The sequence below is a fragment of the Impatiens glandulifera genome, chromosome 2 (genome assembly GCF_907164915.1).
Source record: "Impatiens glandulifera chromosome 2, dImpGla2.1, whole genome shotgun sequence".
Taxonomy (NCBI): domain Eukaryota; kingdom Viridiplantae; phylum Streptophyta; class Magnoliopsida; order Ericales; family Balsaminaceae; genus Impatiens; species Impatiens glandulifera.
In genome coordinates, this window is record NC_061863.1 from 5,028,242 (window position 1) to 5,047,975 (window position 19,734).

The 19,734-nt window shown below is 30.1% G+C and overlaps 2 protein-coding genes across 2 annotated transcripts; one reads left to right on the forward strand and one right to left on the reverse strand.

The window, feature by feature from the left end:
- Positions 1–703: 703 nt before the first annotated feature.
- Positions 704–5,075, reverse strand: LOC124924039 (protein ACCUMULATION AND REPLICATION OF CHLOROPLASTS 6, chloroplastic). Its single transcript, XM_047464081.1, has 6 exons — positions 4,468–5,075; positions 4,166–4,390; positions 3,338–3,592; positions 2,277–3,222; positions 1,494–1,627; positions 704–1,096 (listed from the first exon to the last, which is right to left on the reverse strand). Exons 1-6 carry the CDS (start codon positions 4,999–5,001, stop codon positions 806–808), a joined length of 2,385 nt encoding a protein of 794 aa, XP_047320037.1. The 5' UTR covers positions 5,002–5,075; the 3' UTR covers positions 704–805.
- A 2,635-nt stretch (positions 5,076–7,710) lies between these two features.
- On the forward strand, positions 7,711–12,829 carry LOC124926554 (argininosuccinate lyase, chloroplastic). The gene is made up of 7 exons (XM_047466803.1): positions 7,711–8,076; positions 8,149–8,412; positions 8,511–8,627; positions 10,176–10,324; positions 10,666–10,957; positions 11,670–11,834; positions 12,486–12,829. Exons 1-7 carry the CDS (start codon positions 7,759–7,761, stop codon positions 12,738–12,740), a joined length of 1,560 nt encoding a protein of 519 aa, XP_047322759.1. The 5' UTR covers positions 7,711–7,758; the 3' UTR covers positions 12,741–12,829.
- Positions 12,830–19,734: the final 6,905 nt, after the last annotated feature.

Below are 19,734 nucleotides of genomic sequence, written 5' to 3' on the forward strand. Positions count from 1 at the left end.
TTTGTAATGAGGCCGTGTTATCATGTATTAAATAAGGTCAAAGTTTACAAAGAATTTTTATTATCAAAATATTTAATTTTTCTGGGGCTATGATCAAAATATTCCATTAGAGATTTTAAAACATTATTAAAAAAAACTAGCAATTGATTAATTAATATCATTTCAAATTTATATAAATTAAATATGTTTACATTATTATTACTAAAGAAAAGTGCAATAAATTTTGAAATTTTGAAAAATGTTCAAAATATGTGAATAGTAAAAACTTACAATAATTCTTAACTTAAATAAGATAAATTGAGTGATAAAAGTTTAATTCATACTTAAAACTGTTTTTTTAATAAACTATTTTTCTTAAATAAAATATAAAAATAATTATAACTACTAAACTATACTAAATAAATTCTTTCTTGACCGCTTTAATTTTCATTTTCATTGAAATCAATCTAGAGGGTGTTTCAAATTAGATTTTGTGTTTTGAATTGTTATTCATTATTTTGAAAAAGATTAAGTAAATCATTCCAAATTTAATGATTGTTTAAGACTTAAATAAGAAATTAGACTGAAAATTATAATTTCAATAAATAAAATGTATATGATATTTTAAGATTCAATTTCATCTTTTCCATTTCAACATGAATCTTATTTCGAGGGGTCTCCCGCAGCCGAGAACTCGAACTGTGTTGACCCTCGAGGATGTGGGTCAATCAGTCATTCTTCTTGTGAAAAACATATTAAAGAAATGTATATACATGAAAGAATCATCATATTGATTATTTAGCAATTTAAAAAAAACTAAAACCGGTTAAGATTTAAGAACAGCCCCTTCTACAATCTTCCAACCGGAGTTGGTTCGTAACACCTCATACCTTGTTGTGTAGGATGTGCTATATGAGTCATTGTGCTCCGGGTGAGCTATATCGGTCAATTGAGCCGACTCTTCAAGAGTTGCTTCTACAATTGCTCGGTCTCCATTGAGAGATATTGTTACACTATCGATGCTTAAGTTCACAAGTGTGTAATCCCAAAACCAACCGTGTTCAGCGATTTCTGAACCTCGATCTTTCCAGATCTTCAGCATTTGACCATCCAAAACCTGATTGAGACAAGAAAACCAAATTTGAGCTTGTTTGAGGATTTTTTATGTGAAATACAAGGCGCCCTTTGACATTATGTTCTTTCAAATGGATTAGGATTTAGAATATATTTTCTTGATCTAGGGAAAAAACATGCCCTCAATCCACATTGTATGTGATAAGACGGGCTTGTTTGATGATAAAGTGGATGGTTTGGGTAAAATGACCAAAATACCCTTAGTATTTGATATTTTAATATCTTATAAATAATACAACATTAGGGTTATTTTGTTATTTTAAGTTGATGGGTTATGGAATGTTGGATAACCCACATAAAACAAGCCTTAATTTATCACAAACCCCATTGATGGCAGATATCAAAATCTGCCTTCATAAGTAATAGAAACAGAATCTAACCTCAGACAACTTTCCAAGGCTATGATCAGGGCCAAGAGCCTGTGATTTGATGTTTTGCCACTTGCGAACAAGAGTTTCCGCTAATATAGCATCCATTCTAGGTATTTCTTCTGCATTTTCGGCTGCTTTTAGATCTGAAGCAGTAATTCATTTGAATGAGCATAAATATAAGAAGCAACTGAGACACTATTTTTTAAGCTGATTAGTATACAGAGTAAAATAGTTAGTTGAAAAGACAATTCCTAAAAGACGCCTAAAAAGGAAGCTATAACTCATTAGCATCAACCCACAATTAGCTCAAGTGACAAGGGTATAAGACCAAATGACTGAGATTCGATTCTCACTAAGAACACTCTGAATTAAAAGGGGTCAGGTCATGGTCATGCTAACCACCTCCGGGAATAAACCCGGGTCACAAAAAAAACTCATTAGCATCAACGTTATAAGTAGTTCACATTTTGTGTGATTTATCGATTAGAGAGATCACAATGGCCATGTTTACAAAACTTTTGGAACAATAAACAAACATGGATGAGATGTTTGAAAACTAAACTTAATCATAGTCAGAGAAGGATTCACATTTTCGAAAAGTGGTATTTTGTCACAATCACATTCTAAGTAAAAGTAATTTTATTTGCATTTGGTATAAAAATGTGTCGTTGAACTTTTTTAGTGTAAAATGTGTGAAAACATGTAAAAAAAAATAGATTTTGGTACAGATTTTTTTTAAAATTTTTTCGTTTTTGCTAAACCTAGATACCTAAAAGGCCAGCAAGATCTTACCCACTTCGTGAACTTCAGAAACCACAGGTGAACCGACGTCTTTTCTCGGAACCGAGGAACCATTTCTGAATGGTAAGTATTTCAAGCCAACAAGAGTAATTGCTCCAACCATCAAACCAGCACACATAATCTTCACGGTTGCTTCTTTAATGTTGGAAGTAATATTTTCCTGCTCATGTGATTCAGAGGAATCGTTTCTCTTTGTAATTTCTGGTAAGATAGTAGGGGATGATTCATCTAGAACCTCACCCAGACCACCCTGCTCGCTTTCTGATGGAAAACTGTTTAAAACATTGTCTTCGCCTTTACTGAGGGGAAATACCCTTCTCAATGCCTGAATTGCGCCAGCCTTAACACTATCAAGCACAGCAGTAGCTTCCTCCCCAATTTTAACTATGGCTGCTGCAGCAGCCAATGGCGAACCACCAACTCCCTCGAGCCTCTCTAGATATCGAAGAACAATTGGATCATCATAATAATCTCCAAGTTTGAATGCCAAGTTTTTCGTATCACGAAACCTTGGAAATACAACTTCCATCAGCCATGTCTCCAACAATTTGCAGAGACCGGGAAGGAAATCATTTTCCTTCTCGTTGTTGGAATGTTCCATGACAAAGTAAACAATAGATGGATTGCGATAAGGCGAGTTCTCACTGTCTAATCCCAACCACGATCTGCAATCGTCAACTTCTCCTATAAGAAGAGAACATAGCCCTCGTTCTAAAGCGAAGTCTGTTTCTCGATTTTCTCTTACGGTATAAATGTAATTAGAGTTTGACATATTTGTTGTCTTTGTCTGCTGAAGTTGTTGGAAAAGGTTGTCAGCATCTCGAATTAGATGGGGCTTTTTGTTTACGAAAGCTTGAGTAACGAGGGCGAGTGCAACTCCATAAACTTCGAAACTTTCTGCCGGTATGTTATTTGGTGTGGCAACAAACAGGTCGACCTAAAATTGTAAGACCTAATTTATGAGAATTAACTTAAAATATTGAAGAGGAACTTGAACAATTTCCTTCATGACTAATTTTTATAAAAAAAAAGGAACTTGAACAATTTTTTACCTGCTCGGAAGCTGTCATGTGTAAGAATGCTTCATTCATGAAATCTTCACGGGTAAAGCCACCAGCAATGGCGGCTGCACCTCCTCCACCGACAGCCCACAGAATGTTTCGAAGACCTTGAAGACCTTCTTCTCTTTTCGTTATATCATCGAGTGGAAAAGCAAGAAGCTCCAGAATGCAACGAGGTGTTATCTCTTCTAGTGTCTCGTCGATCTGAGCGTGTAGCTCCGGTGCAAGGCTACTGGCACCTTCTTCCTGCAGAAGCATTTTTATAAATAAACAAACAAAATCTTCTACAAATCCAATCAAATGACCAATGATGCTAAAATCATAGCTCATGTAAGGAAATTTAAGTCTTGAATGTCACAGAGGGAAGATTTCAGACATTTGGGAAGAAATGTGGAGTGAACTTCTAGAAGAAACAATTGAAAGTACTTTTCATGAATACAAACAAATTATCTACTTCTAAAGCATGGGATATAATTATAATTAAAGGGTGAAACAACGTGGTGATGGAAACTTGTTGGGTCCTAAAAAATGGTACATATACACCAATTTACCTTATGGCTCTCATTTTGAAGGATAAAGCAAGTATATTGAAATTGGAGATGTTTCATACCCATTGTTTAGAGGAGAAAGAGAAACACCCTAAGTTGAAGTGGGGGCATGACTGTGGAGATCTAGCTATATTTGGGAACAAGAATAGAAGCAATGATGGAATTTTGAAAGAGGTAAGCTCTTTAACAATTGACTATGCAAGGATTGAATGTCTTACAGATGTAATTCTTTCGTAATTCATGTGTAATATTTCTCAAAAGTAAAATCTACCTGCAATAACTTCAAAGCCCTCTCTAAAACTTCAGAGCCTTTAATGAAATCTGGAGGAGACATAGCCATAGCATCTCTAGACAAATCAACATGAGCCAATGCCATAACCAATACAATATCCTGCTTAAATGACTTAGGCAACCTTTCACTCAACAAACTCTCCCCTATCTGCAGAACAAGTTCAGTTTCTCCTGCTTCCTGCAGAACGCATAAAGCTCCAGGAACCTACAATATGAAATAAGATATATTACAAAATTGATGACAGCAATGAAAATGCTAAGATAGGGAAAAACAAAAATTACCTTTTCCCAGGGGACCTGGGTTATGATAGCATCAAATTCATCCTCAGCCAGTCCTTCGTTATACTCCGCTCTAGAACTTGGATTCGCCAATGTCTCACAAGCGGCTTGAAGAATCTGTCTTCTGCTAATCAATACATCCTGACTGTAACCATATTGAGGTGGCTTGGAAACCCTTGATTCGTACGATCTTCGGATACCGTCGCCGAGGAAATGAGCTTCCGCGCCTAGCACTCGATAGAAATCTATAGGGATTGAGATGTGACGCTCGACGGTGGGAAGCGGCGCAGGGATTGTAGCAGAGAGAACGGATGAGGAGGTAGAATGTTGGGGTTTGTCGGGAGAATCTGGAGAAGGTAGGAATTGGAAATCGGAGAGGAGACGATCTGCCCATTTGCTGGCGGAGAAATTACCGGAGACGCTGGCGTTTCCGCCGCCGGTTACAGCAGTGGGTGGTTTATGGAGTTTCTTGATGGTTGGTGGAAGAGGTAATCGATTAGCAGATACACCTAAGCCTATACATCTTAAAGCTTCCATTTTCAGGTTTTTGAGCTTCAAAAAACCCTCACTCTTCTTCTTCTTCTTCAGTTGGCAGATATTTCCAAGTTCAGAAAACGAAATGAAATTGGGCTAAGGGTTTTGAGGAAGATAACAGACAAAACTGGCCCTTTCTCTCTTTTTTATTTTTGTCTTTTTTACTCAATTAATACATCCAAATTTGTATATCAAAATAATACAAATATTATTTAAATTGTTTGCTAAAATACTAAATTTAATATAGTTTTATTTTATTTTTTAATTCTTAATTTGTTTACATCCGGAATTAGATTTGGTTTCAAACAAAACAAAATATTAAACATATTTTAATTATATGTTAATTATTAAATTTAATAATATCCGAAATTAGTGTGTCTGCATAATTATTTCTATAGAAAACAGTTGGAAACAAAAAATTATTAACTAAAAAGAAAATCATGAAAAAAAAAACATTATGGGTCAATTGTTTATGTTTAATTATTAATTTATATTTAATAGCATAAAACTAATGTCAAATTAATATTTAAAATTAATCTAACAAAATATTCAATCATTTAAAAAAAATATTAATACAAGGTGACAATGTTTTGTATACACAAAAACAAAAAATATGAATTTTGTATGATTGTCTCTGAAATTAAAATATACAAAAAGAAATATAAGTTATATTTGAACAAAAAAAAAAAAACACTAGTTTATATGGATTTGAACACACTTTTTAATCTGATTCCAGTCAGAATATGAAGGTAGTGTTTTTTTAGTTTGACAGTTAGTTAACAGGATTGGGCAGCATGCTTTTGTATCCTTTCTTGAATTTTATTAATTTCTTAAACATTAATAAATTCAATTAAATATAAAATATTAATAATATATTTATTTATATTTTATATTTTATAAGAGTTTTTAATTTATATTTTTATAATAATATAAATTTTCAACATATTATAATATATATAATATTAAAATTTTATGAATATATATTTTATTTTTAAAGAATATAATATAATGGTTTCTATTGAAGATCCAAAACTTATAATCACGAACTAGAATGGCACGGGATGGAAAAGCAGTCCTAACCTAACCCGCCTCGTTACTATTCATATCTTAATTTGAATAAGAAATTATTGATAATTTTTTTATATTTGATAAGAATATTATAATAGATGTAATTTTTTTTTAGAATGGCTCGAGTGTGGCTATATTTATGTTATGACGGGTTGCTTGGATTATTATACTTTTTTTATTACTGTGGCAAGGTATTGTCATATTCAATCATAGGCCTACTTATTTTGTTGCATCCTTCTCATCAAAATTCATATACAAAACAAAATTAGAAGGAAAAAAGTGTGTTGAAATGAATTCCACTCAATTATTATTTGAGTTTTTTTCCACACAATATTAAATTTTAGAAGGAAACATGAAAAAAATTTCAATAATAAAATCTTACCATACAAATATAGATCCTTAACCCATATATACTTGTCACTCAAAAAATATAACTTGATAAAAAAACCATAAATTATACTTACTATAGCTAAGATAGGTAAGATATTTGAAAATGAAAATACATTTAATTATATATTTTAATTGTTGTTATGTTTGAGAAAAAATAAATAGATCAATAAAATTAATCATAAACTTAATTTAGTTACCTATCAAAATAATATAGTTAAAAAATTATAAACACTTGACTATACAAAATAAGAAAAATCTATCAATATTTTTGTAGAGTCATTAATCATTATGGTAAAATAATAACCATTTAAAACCAGGATTCATGGCTCAAGTCTACGTTTATTATAGGTTAAATTTAGTAATTTTTTATATAAAAGTTGTTTAGCGGTTTAAGTTGAAAAATAAGTTATTCTAATTGATTAAAGGAACAAATCTAAAATAAAAAATAAAAAAAAATAAAAAAAATAAATAAATTTGTAACTAAAATTAGGACGCCCAATTTTTTTTTCACGTTTTTTACATTGCAACCAATTCTCAGGACCGGTTAAAATTAGGGTGCCTAATTTTTTTTCACGTTTTTTACATTGATAACCAATTCTCGGACCGGTCCGGTATAAAACCTAACTATTTTTTTTTATAGTATAATAACCATTTTAAGTGTTATTTACATTACTTGATTTTGTATAATTCCCTCTTACATTAAAATATATAAAAACATAAGTTATATTTGAAAGAAAAAAAATACACTAAACATATATACAAATATGAATTTGTAAACACATTTTTTTTATATATATCTAATTTCAATATGAGTTTGAACAACAAATTGTCAATAATTTTAATGTTTTAAAATATTTAATCTAAATGTAATTTATTTTGATACAAACTTAATTATACATAAATTCACAAAATTTATAAACGTTTTTTTAATGTGTTTTCACATAACTTTTTTTTCCACTCAATTATTATTTGACTCAAATTTTAGTTTCTTAAGTTTTTTTTCTTAACAAGTAAACATAAATTTTGTAGGATTAAAAATGATTTTCTTCCTTCTTTCGTGAACAACAAACCCTATAGTGTTAAAATTTAAGTTTTATATAATAAAAATATCCAAAGTTCCATACCAAATAATAATTAGTTGTAATATTTTTATCTTAGAAAATAGTACAAGGATCTATTGACCAATTCGAATAAACTTTTGGACATATTTAAATATTTCTTTGATCAAACCCTAAAAAGGAACTCCAACTACAATGGTGGGAAATTGAAAGAATAAGAATTCTCTTTCCAGCCGTCGTTGATATGGAATCTATGATCATATCCTCTTCATCTCTTTCTTCGATCACTCCAATATCTTCTCTACCCACTTCCCGTTGTTTCAGCAAGTTCCATTTCACTCAACCCATCACCCGGAATTCAATGAGTCGACGGTTGTTAGTTTCTTGCAATGCCGCCCAATCGCCGGAGAAATTGAAAGAAACCAAACTATGGGGAGGTAGGTTCGAAGAAAGCGTCACTGATGTGGTCGAGAGGTTCACTGAATCAATCTCATTCGATAAGCAGCTTTACAAGCAGGATATCCAGGGAAGTCGAGCTCATGCATCCATGCTAGCGAAACAGGTTGAAATTGAGTTTATATATATATTGGAGGATTGGGTTGGCAGGGATTAATTTTTTGTTTTGTTTTGGCAGGGATTAATGACTGAGAGTGATAAGGATAGTATTCTTCAAGGGCTTATTCAGATTGAGAAACAAATTGAAGATGGGGAATTTGTTTGGAGGACTGATAGAGAGGATGTTCATATGAATATTGAAGCTACACTTACTGATTTGATTGGTGAGCCTGCAAAGAAGTTGCATACTGCTCGGAGTCGAAATGATCAAGTTTGTACTGATTTTCGGCTGTGGTGTCGAGATGCTATTGATGCAATTTGTTATCGTATTAACCTTCTTCAGGTTAGTTATCTTAACTTAGCGACCATGTTTGTTTTTATGTTGAAAATTGAAATTGAATAGGATGATTGTTAAACTAGTATTTTCTTTGTGATCTACAGGTTGAATTAGTGAAGTTGGCTGCTGCAAACAGTGATATTATAGTTCCTGGTTATACCCATTTGCAAAGGGCACAGCCTGTTTTACTACCTCATCTTCTTTTATCATATGTTGAACAGGTTCCATTAAATTCCTTTTATTCTCTTGAATTGTGTGTCCTAAAGGCTTGAAATTTGATGCTTGAGCTTCTCATGTCATTTGCTTCAAAGTTCAAACTCTTACTTTTTTTTATCATTGGGGGTCTAGTGGGAATGATTTTAGCTTGTTTTGGCTATTCAAAAGTACACTTTCTTCTATGTCTGTGGCAACAGCAATATTTGATCTAACTTGTTTATCCTTCATCAAATGAAATGCTGGTGTGAACATATTGTCTAGAGAATTAAGAAGTTTGACTTTCAGTGAAATGCTTCAAACTACATATTGTTAAAAGTATTTATAACTGATTCAACTGCTCTAACTCGCTCAGCTACTCGATATGAATAGAGGGAGATTTTGGAATAATTTTCTCAACGATATATCTTTAAAAGAGTAAACATTCATATGATCATATATATGCTAACAATTGATGAGAGTGCAACAGTTTAACTTGTGGTATATGCTAATAAATAGATAACTTGTGGAACTTGGTTAAATTAATATAGGTGGTAGAATTATGCATCCCCCAATGAAACTTTTAACACAAAATGAGTTGTTTCGAAGATGATCGCAGAACATAGGGTCGATGTTAAAATTCGAGTGTTTGTAGAGTCGGTGTTGGGAATATTTGTCATAGTGGTGATACTGGAGTTTTTGCGGTTATGATGTCAAACGCAAGTGAGATCCCCATATAAGAGATGATCCAAATGTCATTTGTTTCCTTTTGGATTTGTTACTGCTATTAATGAAACATAAGACTTGTTTGGTTTTGAATGTTTTTGGGAAACATACTGCAAAGAACCACGTAGTCATTCTTCGATCTGTTTTGTTTCTGCAGGGAACAAAAAGCAATAGAAAAGACATATATTAGTTGGATTTGTTTGTCTGGATATGAAACTATTGTATTGAGAATAGTGAGTAACCTCAGATGAGAAAGGACCAAGATTAGAATCTATGATTTATTGAGAAATGAATTGCCTAAGTTTGAGGGAAGAAAATTAGAGAATATTATATATGAGATATATATTGTCTTCCAACATTCACAATCTAATATAAAAAGCTCTTGTTACATTCTTCTACATGTATAATAATAATCTAACAACACTTAACTAATTACATATTCTTTAACTAATAGGCTTTTGGTCAAGCCCCATTGAGGCCTAGCTCTTTTACAACTGGTCTTTGATTGGGTAAACACATGTATAAGTAAAGAAGCAACATTGATAACAGAATAACAAGTTAATTTGTGAGACTTGCCTTAAGTTGGCGTATCTCAATTAGATCACCCCAGCAACCACAAAATCTACCACACTTTTATGTCAATGAAATGTATCTATTTTTCTGAATAAATTTGTGTTTTTTTCTAGTGAGACTCAAATCCAGGTTTGCTAAAATTATCGTTTGTAAATAGGGTCATGTATTCTTTGAAACAAACATGGTAGATAAAGATGTATATGAATTCACCTGTAAAGAGATGCTGTTCTTCTCACTTAGAGCTGCACAATCTGATTTTTGCTGCTCTCCAATTGTAGCTTGATCGTGATTATGGGCGCTTAAAAGACTGCAGATCAAGGCTGAACTATTGCCCTCTTGGTGCATGTGCATTGGCAGGAACTGGTCTGCCTATTGACAGGTTCATGACAGCTGAACTCTTGGGTTTCGCAGCCCCAATGAGTAACAGGTATGTATACGAACCTGTGGAACTATTTCACTTTCTTGATTTTCTGTCAAACTTTAGAGAAATTTTGTTGTTGTATCTGGTATATTAAAGGTAAATTCAGGAATAATTCTAATATAATCAATTTTCAAAGCATCAAATAACATGCTAAATTAAATAAATTCCACATTTTTTATTTTAAAGTATTTTGAGTCATTTTCAAAACATTCTGGAAGAAAAACGAGCTTTTGATGCAAATTCAGAAAGCAAAAAGATCTTTCCATATTCATTTGTTGCTATTTACTTTTCTTCTGGTGGTAGAAGTTTTCACCTCAAACAATTAGTGACATCTTTATTTGGAACAGCATTGATGCAGTTTCAGATCGGGATTTTGTTCTAGAGTTTCTATCTGCTAATTCCATACTGGCCATCCATCTCTCCCGACTTGGAGAAGAATGGGTTTTGTGGGCTTCAGAGGAGTTTGGGTTTCTCACTCCAAGTGATTCCGTTTCAACTGGAAGTAGTATAATGCCTCAGAAGAAAAATCCAGATCCAATGGAACTTGTTCGTGGAAAGTCTGCTAGGGTCGTCGGGGACTTGGTTACTCTTCTTGTCTTGTGCAAAGGGCTCCCACAAGCCTACAATCGTGATTTACAGGTATATATATTGTTCATTAACTGGCTTTGTGCATCTTGTGAAGTTTCTTCTATTAGCTTGCTATTTGGAAACTAGTATTTGCCACAATCATTATCCCATTAAAAAATTGTCAAAGTTAAAACTGAAATTGAAAGTTACTATATTTTGTTACCATGTCCAGATTATATTGTGCTTTTTGTTACTTCATTTGTTATACAAATTATTTTATAGAAAAAAATCAATCATTTGGTAATTTTTTCTTTCATTTGTAAGGGATTTTTTTTCCCTAGATCATGTTCAAATTATTTTTGAATCATGCAAATTTTTTCTTGATTTTTGGCAAACATAACAAATATAGATTTTTTTGGATCAAGCCTAATTTTTCAGGGCAGTGATTAACCTCCTGCTGTCCGAGTTAGTTTTGATAAGATTTGTTGGCTTCATCTGGGAGCGATTTCTTTGGGTTTAGAAATATGACAAAATTCTTTAAATTATCTTCCATTTTGTCAATTTCATTTTTATTTGGGTTGTTTTAGATCACTTATTCTGCTAAAACTATTGTACCTTTCAATGTATTTCAAAAATATATATTATCTTGAGTTTATTATGTTTCACAATTTATTTCATATAATATAATTGATTCATATATTCTTTTCCTTTATTTTTTTTTACCATAAAATATCTGTATAAGAACGTGTATAAGTTTTATATTTTAATTTTCTTTTTAAAACAGGAGGACAAAGAACCTTCATTTGACAGTGTCAAAACAATATTGGCAATGCTAGAAGTAACGGAAGAGTTTACTCGCAACATCACGTTTAATCAGGAAAGAATTAAGAAGTCCTTACCAGCTGGCCATCTTGATGCCACAACCCTTGCAGATTACCTTGTGAAGAAGGCAAGTCAATATTTTTTTCATTACATTGATTCTAGGTTTACATGTTTTTTCTCAGTTTTGTTAACTTTATTTTACTCCAGATATATTTTTTCTTTTTAATTTTAGGAAGACATACAACAAAACTAAGCTTCTTGCTTCTTGAATCTAGAACTAGGTCTATTATTTATGATCTCAACTTTCAAAACTTGCAAAACCAAACAATAAAAGAAATACAAATATAGAAATGAAAGCAAACACCTTTAGATCGGGTTATGCCAGTAGGGAGATTTGTTTGTCTACATAGGAATTAATTCATCATTCCTATTATCATCCAGTGTTTGCAATCTTCTCGGTGTGGAATAGTCAATTTGGAAACTGATTATTTGTCACAATCGTGATCCTATTAAGAAATTGTCAATGTTAATATTGAAAGTAATTTGTTGTTTCATTTGGTATGAAGATTTTTCCTGGATCATAATTCATATTACAGACATAACAAATGTAGGTTTTTTTGGATAGTGTTCAGAAAAGTGTATAATATGAGAGCCTTAGACAACAATTTGGCTCTTTTTGGTGTTGTTACGTCGTATCATTCTTGTACTGTTTGCAACCTTCTCGAAGAGTTAGGATTTTCTGTAATTTTCTAAAAGTTTGTTGTTGTTTTGGTTTCAGGGAATCCCTTTTAGAACTTCTCACGATATAGTAGGAAGGGCGGTTGCATTTAGCCTTACGAAAAGCTGCCAACTTCAAGATCTCACTCTTGATGAGTTGAGAAGCATCGATGGAGTATTCGACGAAGATGTTTATGAATATCTAGGCGTAGAGAATTCAATTAAAAATTTCAGCTCATTTGGCTCAACCGGAGCAGAATGTGTTGCTAGTCAACTTCGAAACTGGATGTTGAAACTTGAGATCAACAACCAATAACTGAATAATGCTTTTGAAGGAATATATGTTGTTAAGTCACTGGTGTGTGATATGAAACCATTATTTATTAAGTTGTATGATTTTCCAAACATGGTTTCAGTTATAGATTTTAGCAAGTACTATGTCAATAAATTTTGAGTGAGATTCTTTTTTAAAAATTATATTTTCTTATGCAGAATGTTTTTAAGAATAAAGATGTCTTGTTTAAGAAACTAAAACTTGTATGTCACTAAAAAGTCATAGCTCAAAGAAAATAAAAAAGAATTCTTAAGAAACACTAGTATGAAACTTACGTAAGAATTCTTAAGAAACACTAGTATGAAACTTACGTTGTACGGGAAAAATATAAACGAAATTTTTATAAAATATTTAATTTAATAAAAGAGAATATATTTATATGAAGAGAAAATATAATATATATATATATATATAATTAGAGAAAAAAATAAAAAAAATAATTATTATTAATTGTTTCATAATATAAGTAAATTGTATAAAAATAAATAATAAAAAAATAATATATAAATAATCGTGGAAAAACTATGTAAGGAAAAATATATTTATATAAAATTAATTATGAAATATATACATGATGTGAGAAAAAAAAATGATTGATTAAAACTGAAAATAATAATAATACAATACAAACCAAAAGGCTTGATTTAATTTAAACTATTGAAAGCAAAAATAAAATTTAAGTTAACACAATATTAAACAAACATTCATAAAAAAAAATAAATGTATAACTCTGGTATAATTTAAGATATCCTATATTATAATAATAGTTAATAATGTATACTAATAAAAAAAACAATTTCTATAAAATGAAATTAAAAAATTGTAAAATAAAAAATAAAAACTAAATTTTTTGTCTTTTTTGTCTTATCTCTTCAACAACTTTGTCTGCTGCTACTCCCTAATAAAATTTAATTAACATATAAAACACATTTCAAAAACTTAAATAAGACATTAAAATAGATAATAAAAAAAACAATTTATTTGATCACAAAAAATTGAAAAAGTACCTCTTTAACAGCTTTGTTTGAAATTGATGATCCTCCCTAATAAAATTTAATCAAATATATATAAACGTTTCAAATATCTAAATAAGACATTAAAATAGATTAAAAAAACAATTTATTTGATAAAAAAATTGAAAAAGTACCTCTCCAACAATTTTGTCTGAAATTGATGCTCCTCCCTTAACAAAATTTAATTTAATATATAAAACATGTTTCAAAGTTGAGCATAAAGATATCCAAAATATGTTTACCTGTTGAGTAATGAGTGATTGACTTGGATCAAACACTTTTATAATTGTAAAATTGTGTGATTTTTTCTTGAGGTTGTAATTAGTAATTTTAACTTGGAACACAAGTTTTCGCGATGACATTGATGATAACGGCAATGGTAAATCTTTGTCACAACTCGGATGTAATTGTAACAAATCTGAAACAGTTAGATTAACTAACTTATTTACAACTCTATCAAAAAGCACAAATAGTGCAGCTCCTGACTCGTCACCAACCTCAATCTCTAATTTATATCTAAAATAGATACAAAATAATTAATGAAAAAACAAAATAGATATAATTAAATATATGAATATAGTTTGTTAATGATCAAAGAGACAAAAATAAACACCTTGGAGTAGGATTTTTTGTAACTTTAACACATGAGTTGCAAAAAAAAACATCGCCCTCGAGTGTTACTTTTCTGCGACAATCATCACAAGAGTAGTAAAACCAACCATTGTAGTTGCATACATTATTGATTGTCGCTTCAACGGTACGTATACATTCCTGTTAACCAATAAACTAGTAAGATAACTATAAAAATATTGAAATACCAATTTTACCAACCTTGCTTTCCTCATTTGACAATAGGTTGTATAATTTCTCAATTGTGTGTCGATCTTTCATCATCTCATCTTGTAAAGACATCGAACTTTCAACAGTATCATCCAACAAACATACTTGAGATGGATGGACAGCAAATCTACAATTAGTTGAGTAAAGGTGGCACAAAAATAACAGTCATTAAAACAACAAATATTTAAACAAAGAGTATTGTTTAAAGAAAGACAATATCAACCTTTCTCGCATAATCACCACCTCTGGAATCATTAGATTTTGAAAAACTTGTGTGGCCGTTGTTGAAAAAGGACATGATGACCTATTGAAAGCACATAAAAATGGTTAACACAAACATATTAAGACATAAACATATATTTTTTTTTACAATTCATACATTGGTATAACTTGACAAGTAAGCCGGTCACAACTATTACGATAGGATCTTGGTTGTTAGATCCTTCAACAAATTCAAATTTTTCGGCTATGTTTCCCCATAAAGTTAGATTAATATCTTCTCCACTATAAAATAACACATAGAAAAGATAAAAATTAAAATATTTAATAAATTAAAATATTTAATAAATTAAAATATTTAATAGAGTAAAAAAACAAAAGAACTCATTTAACTTATAGATTTATAAATGACCAACCTATCAAATTAAAGGTTTAAACCACGTTTTGTAACTGTGTTATATCCAGTTTTGCTAAAAGTCTTAGAGCCCAAACTGATAAGACGAGCTATAATAACTATAACATAAAAAAGGAAAATGTAAGTTAAAAATTAAATGAAAGACAATAGTTAATCAAAACACTACCTGTTAGTTGTGAGCAATTGTCACTTCTAGAAATAACCTCCTTGTAATCAGAAAAATTAAATTTATATCTCGGAATATTTAGAATCTCAGAAACAGACTTCATGGTTGTCCCGTAGCTAAACAAAATTTTCAAAGAGTTTGGAACTGGTTTGTACTGAGCGTTTGACTTGACAACTCAAAATTTTTGAAATATGTACATGTTACCCTCCTTTAATAAGTTTCGATGTCTTGGAACAAATTGACGATTGATGCTAACGTGAATAACCGCACCCTATAAATTACATGTTAGTTTGCACTAACATACATTAATATATAACAAAATATTAAACACACTTACCTCCTTGTCTATTAATAAGAAATCAACACTTAATAATTCATTATTTTTTTTTAGTATTTATCGCATCCCACATATACATAACTCTTGCAACTAAATGTTTGTAGTTGTCACCCGTAATCAAATCTAGAATTCCAATCCAATGGAGGTTTGTGTGTCCATTTTCTGATATTTTGATATGAATTGAGATTATAATTATAATAGTTAGTATAAAATATAAACATAAAAATAAAATTTAAAATAAAAAAACTTTAAGAATATTTATATGTAAATGTAGATTGAATAATAATAAAAAATTAAATAATATAATATATTAAATATGAGAATAAAGACAAATATTATAAAATAATGAGAAATAATAAATATAATATATTTAAAAAAATTCTTTTATAATTAAAAATAAATATCGTGTATTAGTTTTTAATAGATTCACCATCTTCGGTAAAAATATTTATTTATTTTTATGAAAATTTAATATATTATGCCAAACATTTTTTCATATAAAAACATTAAGAATATTTAAGTGAATAATTGGATTGTTATAATTAACGAAAGTATATGTGAAAAAATGACCAAATATTTAAAAATTAGATGTTATGGACATAACAAACACATTTATTATAAAAGAAATTATTTATATATCATATGTTAATAATAATAATAAATTATTAATATAATATGAATATATTAAAAATGAGAATAAAGATAAATATTGAAAAATAATGGGAAATAATAAATAATTAATTGAATGTTTAATAATATTTCAAAAAAAATTATTTATTTCTTTTGTGATTAAAAATAAATATTATTAAATACATTAAACTTTATCATGTGAAATTGTTTGGAATAGAAAAAAAATCTTATACTCAAAAGATAGAGATCATCTTTTTTTCAACTAATAAAACTATATGTATTTAAAAAAATTAAATATATTTAACCTAAAAAATTATTTTTATTTTATTAAATAATAAAATATAGTCATTACTCCTACTTTGACTCAAAAGAGAATGAATATTATATTGAATAACTTCAACTAAAATAATTTTAAAAATATTTAGATTGAATAATAATAAAAAGATTATTAATATAATATAAATATATTAAATATGACAAATATTATAAAATAATTGAATAATAAATTAATTAATTAAACGTTATAATGAGTAATAATAATATTTAAAAAAAAATGGAGAATAGAAAAAAAAAATATTATGCTAAGAATAAAGAGATTATATGCATTTAAATTTTTTATTTTATTAATTAGTCATAAAATTTAATTATTACTTGTACTTTAACCAAGATGATTCCGGGAAAAAAAACAATGAACAATACACATTGGTGAAACATAACATATTACCAATTTAATTATTGAATGAAATAATGATGTTGATAGAGAAATTGATGTTAATATAATTTAATTATTACTCACTTTAACCAAGATGGAATTCAAAAGATAGAATGTTGTTGTAGTTGCCTAGAGAAAAAAAAAAAAGCAAAACAGTGAAAGCCGCAAAATGAGACCGAATAGGCAGAATATCACTCTTCTATCTTAAATTGAACTTTGGTGATGTAAAATTATTTATAGGAAAACAAATATTTAGATGGAAAAGAAGATGAAAAGTTTGGTTGATTTATTATATTTATTTAATTGCAGTTACACGGTTCTGTTTTTCATAATTATTGTTTTTGCGTTAAATTTTATAATTATTATAATATGATAACTGAAAGTTAAGTTTTATATTATAATTGAAAGTTAAATTTTATAATTAATATAATATATAATTGAAAATTTTAATTTTATTGTAGGTTTTAATGTTTTATAATTAGTATTTAATGCTAAACATGATAACTACATCTTTTTCCTATTTTATATTAATGGGATAATGGAAAGTTACATTTTATAATTAATATAATATATATTTGAAATTCTTAATTTTATTACCGGTTAAGTTTTATATTATAATTAATATAATATGATAACTGAAAGTTAAATTTTATAATTAATATAATATATAATTGAAATTATTAATTTTATTGTAGGTTTTAATATTTTGTAATTAGTATTATATGTAAAATATTAAATTTTAATATATTTTAATAATAATTATAAAATTAATATATATATACAATTCATAAATGAAGAGAGAGAAATATGAAAAAATACCTTGTGATATGAGAACTATTTTGGAGAGAGCGTAAAGTACACCCTCAACATTTCAAATTAAGCTGGAGATTATTGACAATCAATGAGGTTTTTGATTGACTTGTAACAATGGGACCGTGAATAAATCTTAATCATCTTCTCCCCAGCACCATGGCATGCCGAGAGAGAGAGAAAGAGCTCATACACCCAACTCCCTTTAGCCATCCCTACTCAACTCAGTCAATATTCACCTTCCCTTACATAAACCCATTTTACCCCTCCATCCCCTTGTCGCCTGCCAAGCTACCAAACCCCCCATCAATCTCCCGCCATTGCCCAGAAACCTACAACCAACCAACTTTGTCGTTGTGGTACAACCATCAACCCGCCACAATCATCCATCGCCATAACCCCACACGACCCTCCAAACACAAATGACAAACCCCAAACTGTCCACCCAATCCCACTTTGTCCACCCACCCCACAAACCAACATATCAACCCTTCACACATAACTACCCACTAGGTTGAGGTTCCATCAAGTTCACTCCACAAGTCTGTCGAGTCACCCGTTCAGGTTCTTTCCACCAGTCGTACTTACTCAGAGGCGTTCTCAAAATCTACAAAGGCATTTAAAAACACCCTATTAAATATGAAACTAAGCTTTTTAATAGGTTTTTTTTTTTAATATGAAAACACCCTAGTTGCTATCATCGTTACAGAAAGGTTTTTTTTTTCGGCACCCTTGAAACATCCACCAGAGTCTAGAGGCACAAAACTATTGGCCAGGTGGTCCGTTAAGCCACGTTACCACCGCTATCTCAAATCATAAAAGTATCAACGACAAGCCACACATCCCAAAGGCGGAGGGAGCTTCAATCCTGGCTTTGAAGTCTCCGTCGATTGAATTTGGAAATCTCGTTGGCATAGCTGAAGTGGTTAGCGGGTCCAATGTCTCTATTGTCATGAACCAAGTTTGCAAGGAATAAAGTTGTATGTATAATTATAACAACATTGAAAGTGCGAATTGCAGTGTACACGTGGCGGGATTAGAAACGGAAGCAGGCGACCTTCCACCGCCCTTTAGTGTTGGTGAGGAGGCACAAAGGACAGACAATCAAATCCACAAACTCTCATAAGCAAAATTATTTCGTGGAATGTATAGGACTTAACAACTTAAAAAAAAAAAAAAAATTCAGTGTTTTCATACATTAACTTTTGTAAATATATATGATATTATTATCATTCTGGAAAATTTCATCACGGATCTCGAAGAAGGTCTTCTTATATTCTTATCCTTTGGAATGCAGATCTTTTTCAAAGATGAAGAGATTATTATGTGCTCTGTGAAAATTTATGGGCCTTTAATGCTGTGTATGGTCCGGTGGATTACAACAACAAACTAATATTCATTCAAGAACTTAACGATAATATTTTGCAATCGTTAGGCAGAGATCTCGTTGTATGTAGCTCTAGTTGGTAGGGGATTCAAATACCCGATTTTTTCATAACATCGCAAATTCTCGTAGAAAATGAAACCAGATAACTATTCTTAAGGCTAACGAGTCGAGTCGAGACTTCCAGTTCGTCAACCATTAAAGACTTCGTTATCTCTTTCTACGAAGATCTCTTTACTGAGCGGGCAAGAGAGACCTAATTTCGGAGAATTGTGTTTTATCTAATTTATAATGAACAAAAGGGTTTTCATTGAGCGGGAGTAAACGATAGATAAATCTGGGAAGTCATTTCTGGCTGAGATGGGGATAAAAATTAAAAACCTGGCCCCAACGATTATATACTATTGCATTTATCATAGAATTTTAGGAGATCATTAAATAGGACTACTT

Coding starts and splice junctions, on each gene's coding strand:
- LOC124926554 (XM_047466803.1), top strand. CDS start 7,759: ATGGAATCTATGATCATATCCTCTTCATCTCTTTCTTCGATCACTCCA. Junction 10,958..11,669: donor CCTACAATCGTGATTTACAG/GTATATATATTG, acceptor TTTTTAAAACAG/GAGGACAAAGAACCTTCATT. Junction 11,835..12,485: donor CAGATTACCTTGTGAAGAAG/GCAAGTCAATAT, acceptor TTTTGGTTTCAG/GGAATCCCTTTTAGAACTTC.
- LOC124924039 (XM_047464081.1), bottom strand. CDS start 5,001: ATGGAAGCTTTAAGATGTATAGGCTTAGGTGTATCTGCTAATCGATTA. Junction 4,391..4,467: donor CCCAGGTCCCCTGGGAAAAG/GTAATTTTTGTT, acceptor TTCATATTGTAG/GTTCCTGGAGCTTTATGCGT. Junction 3,593..4,165: donor GGGCTTTGAAGTTATTGCAG/GTAGATTTTACT, acceptor ATGCTTCTGCAG/GAAGAAGGTGCCAGTAGCCT.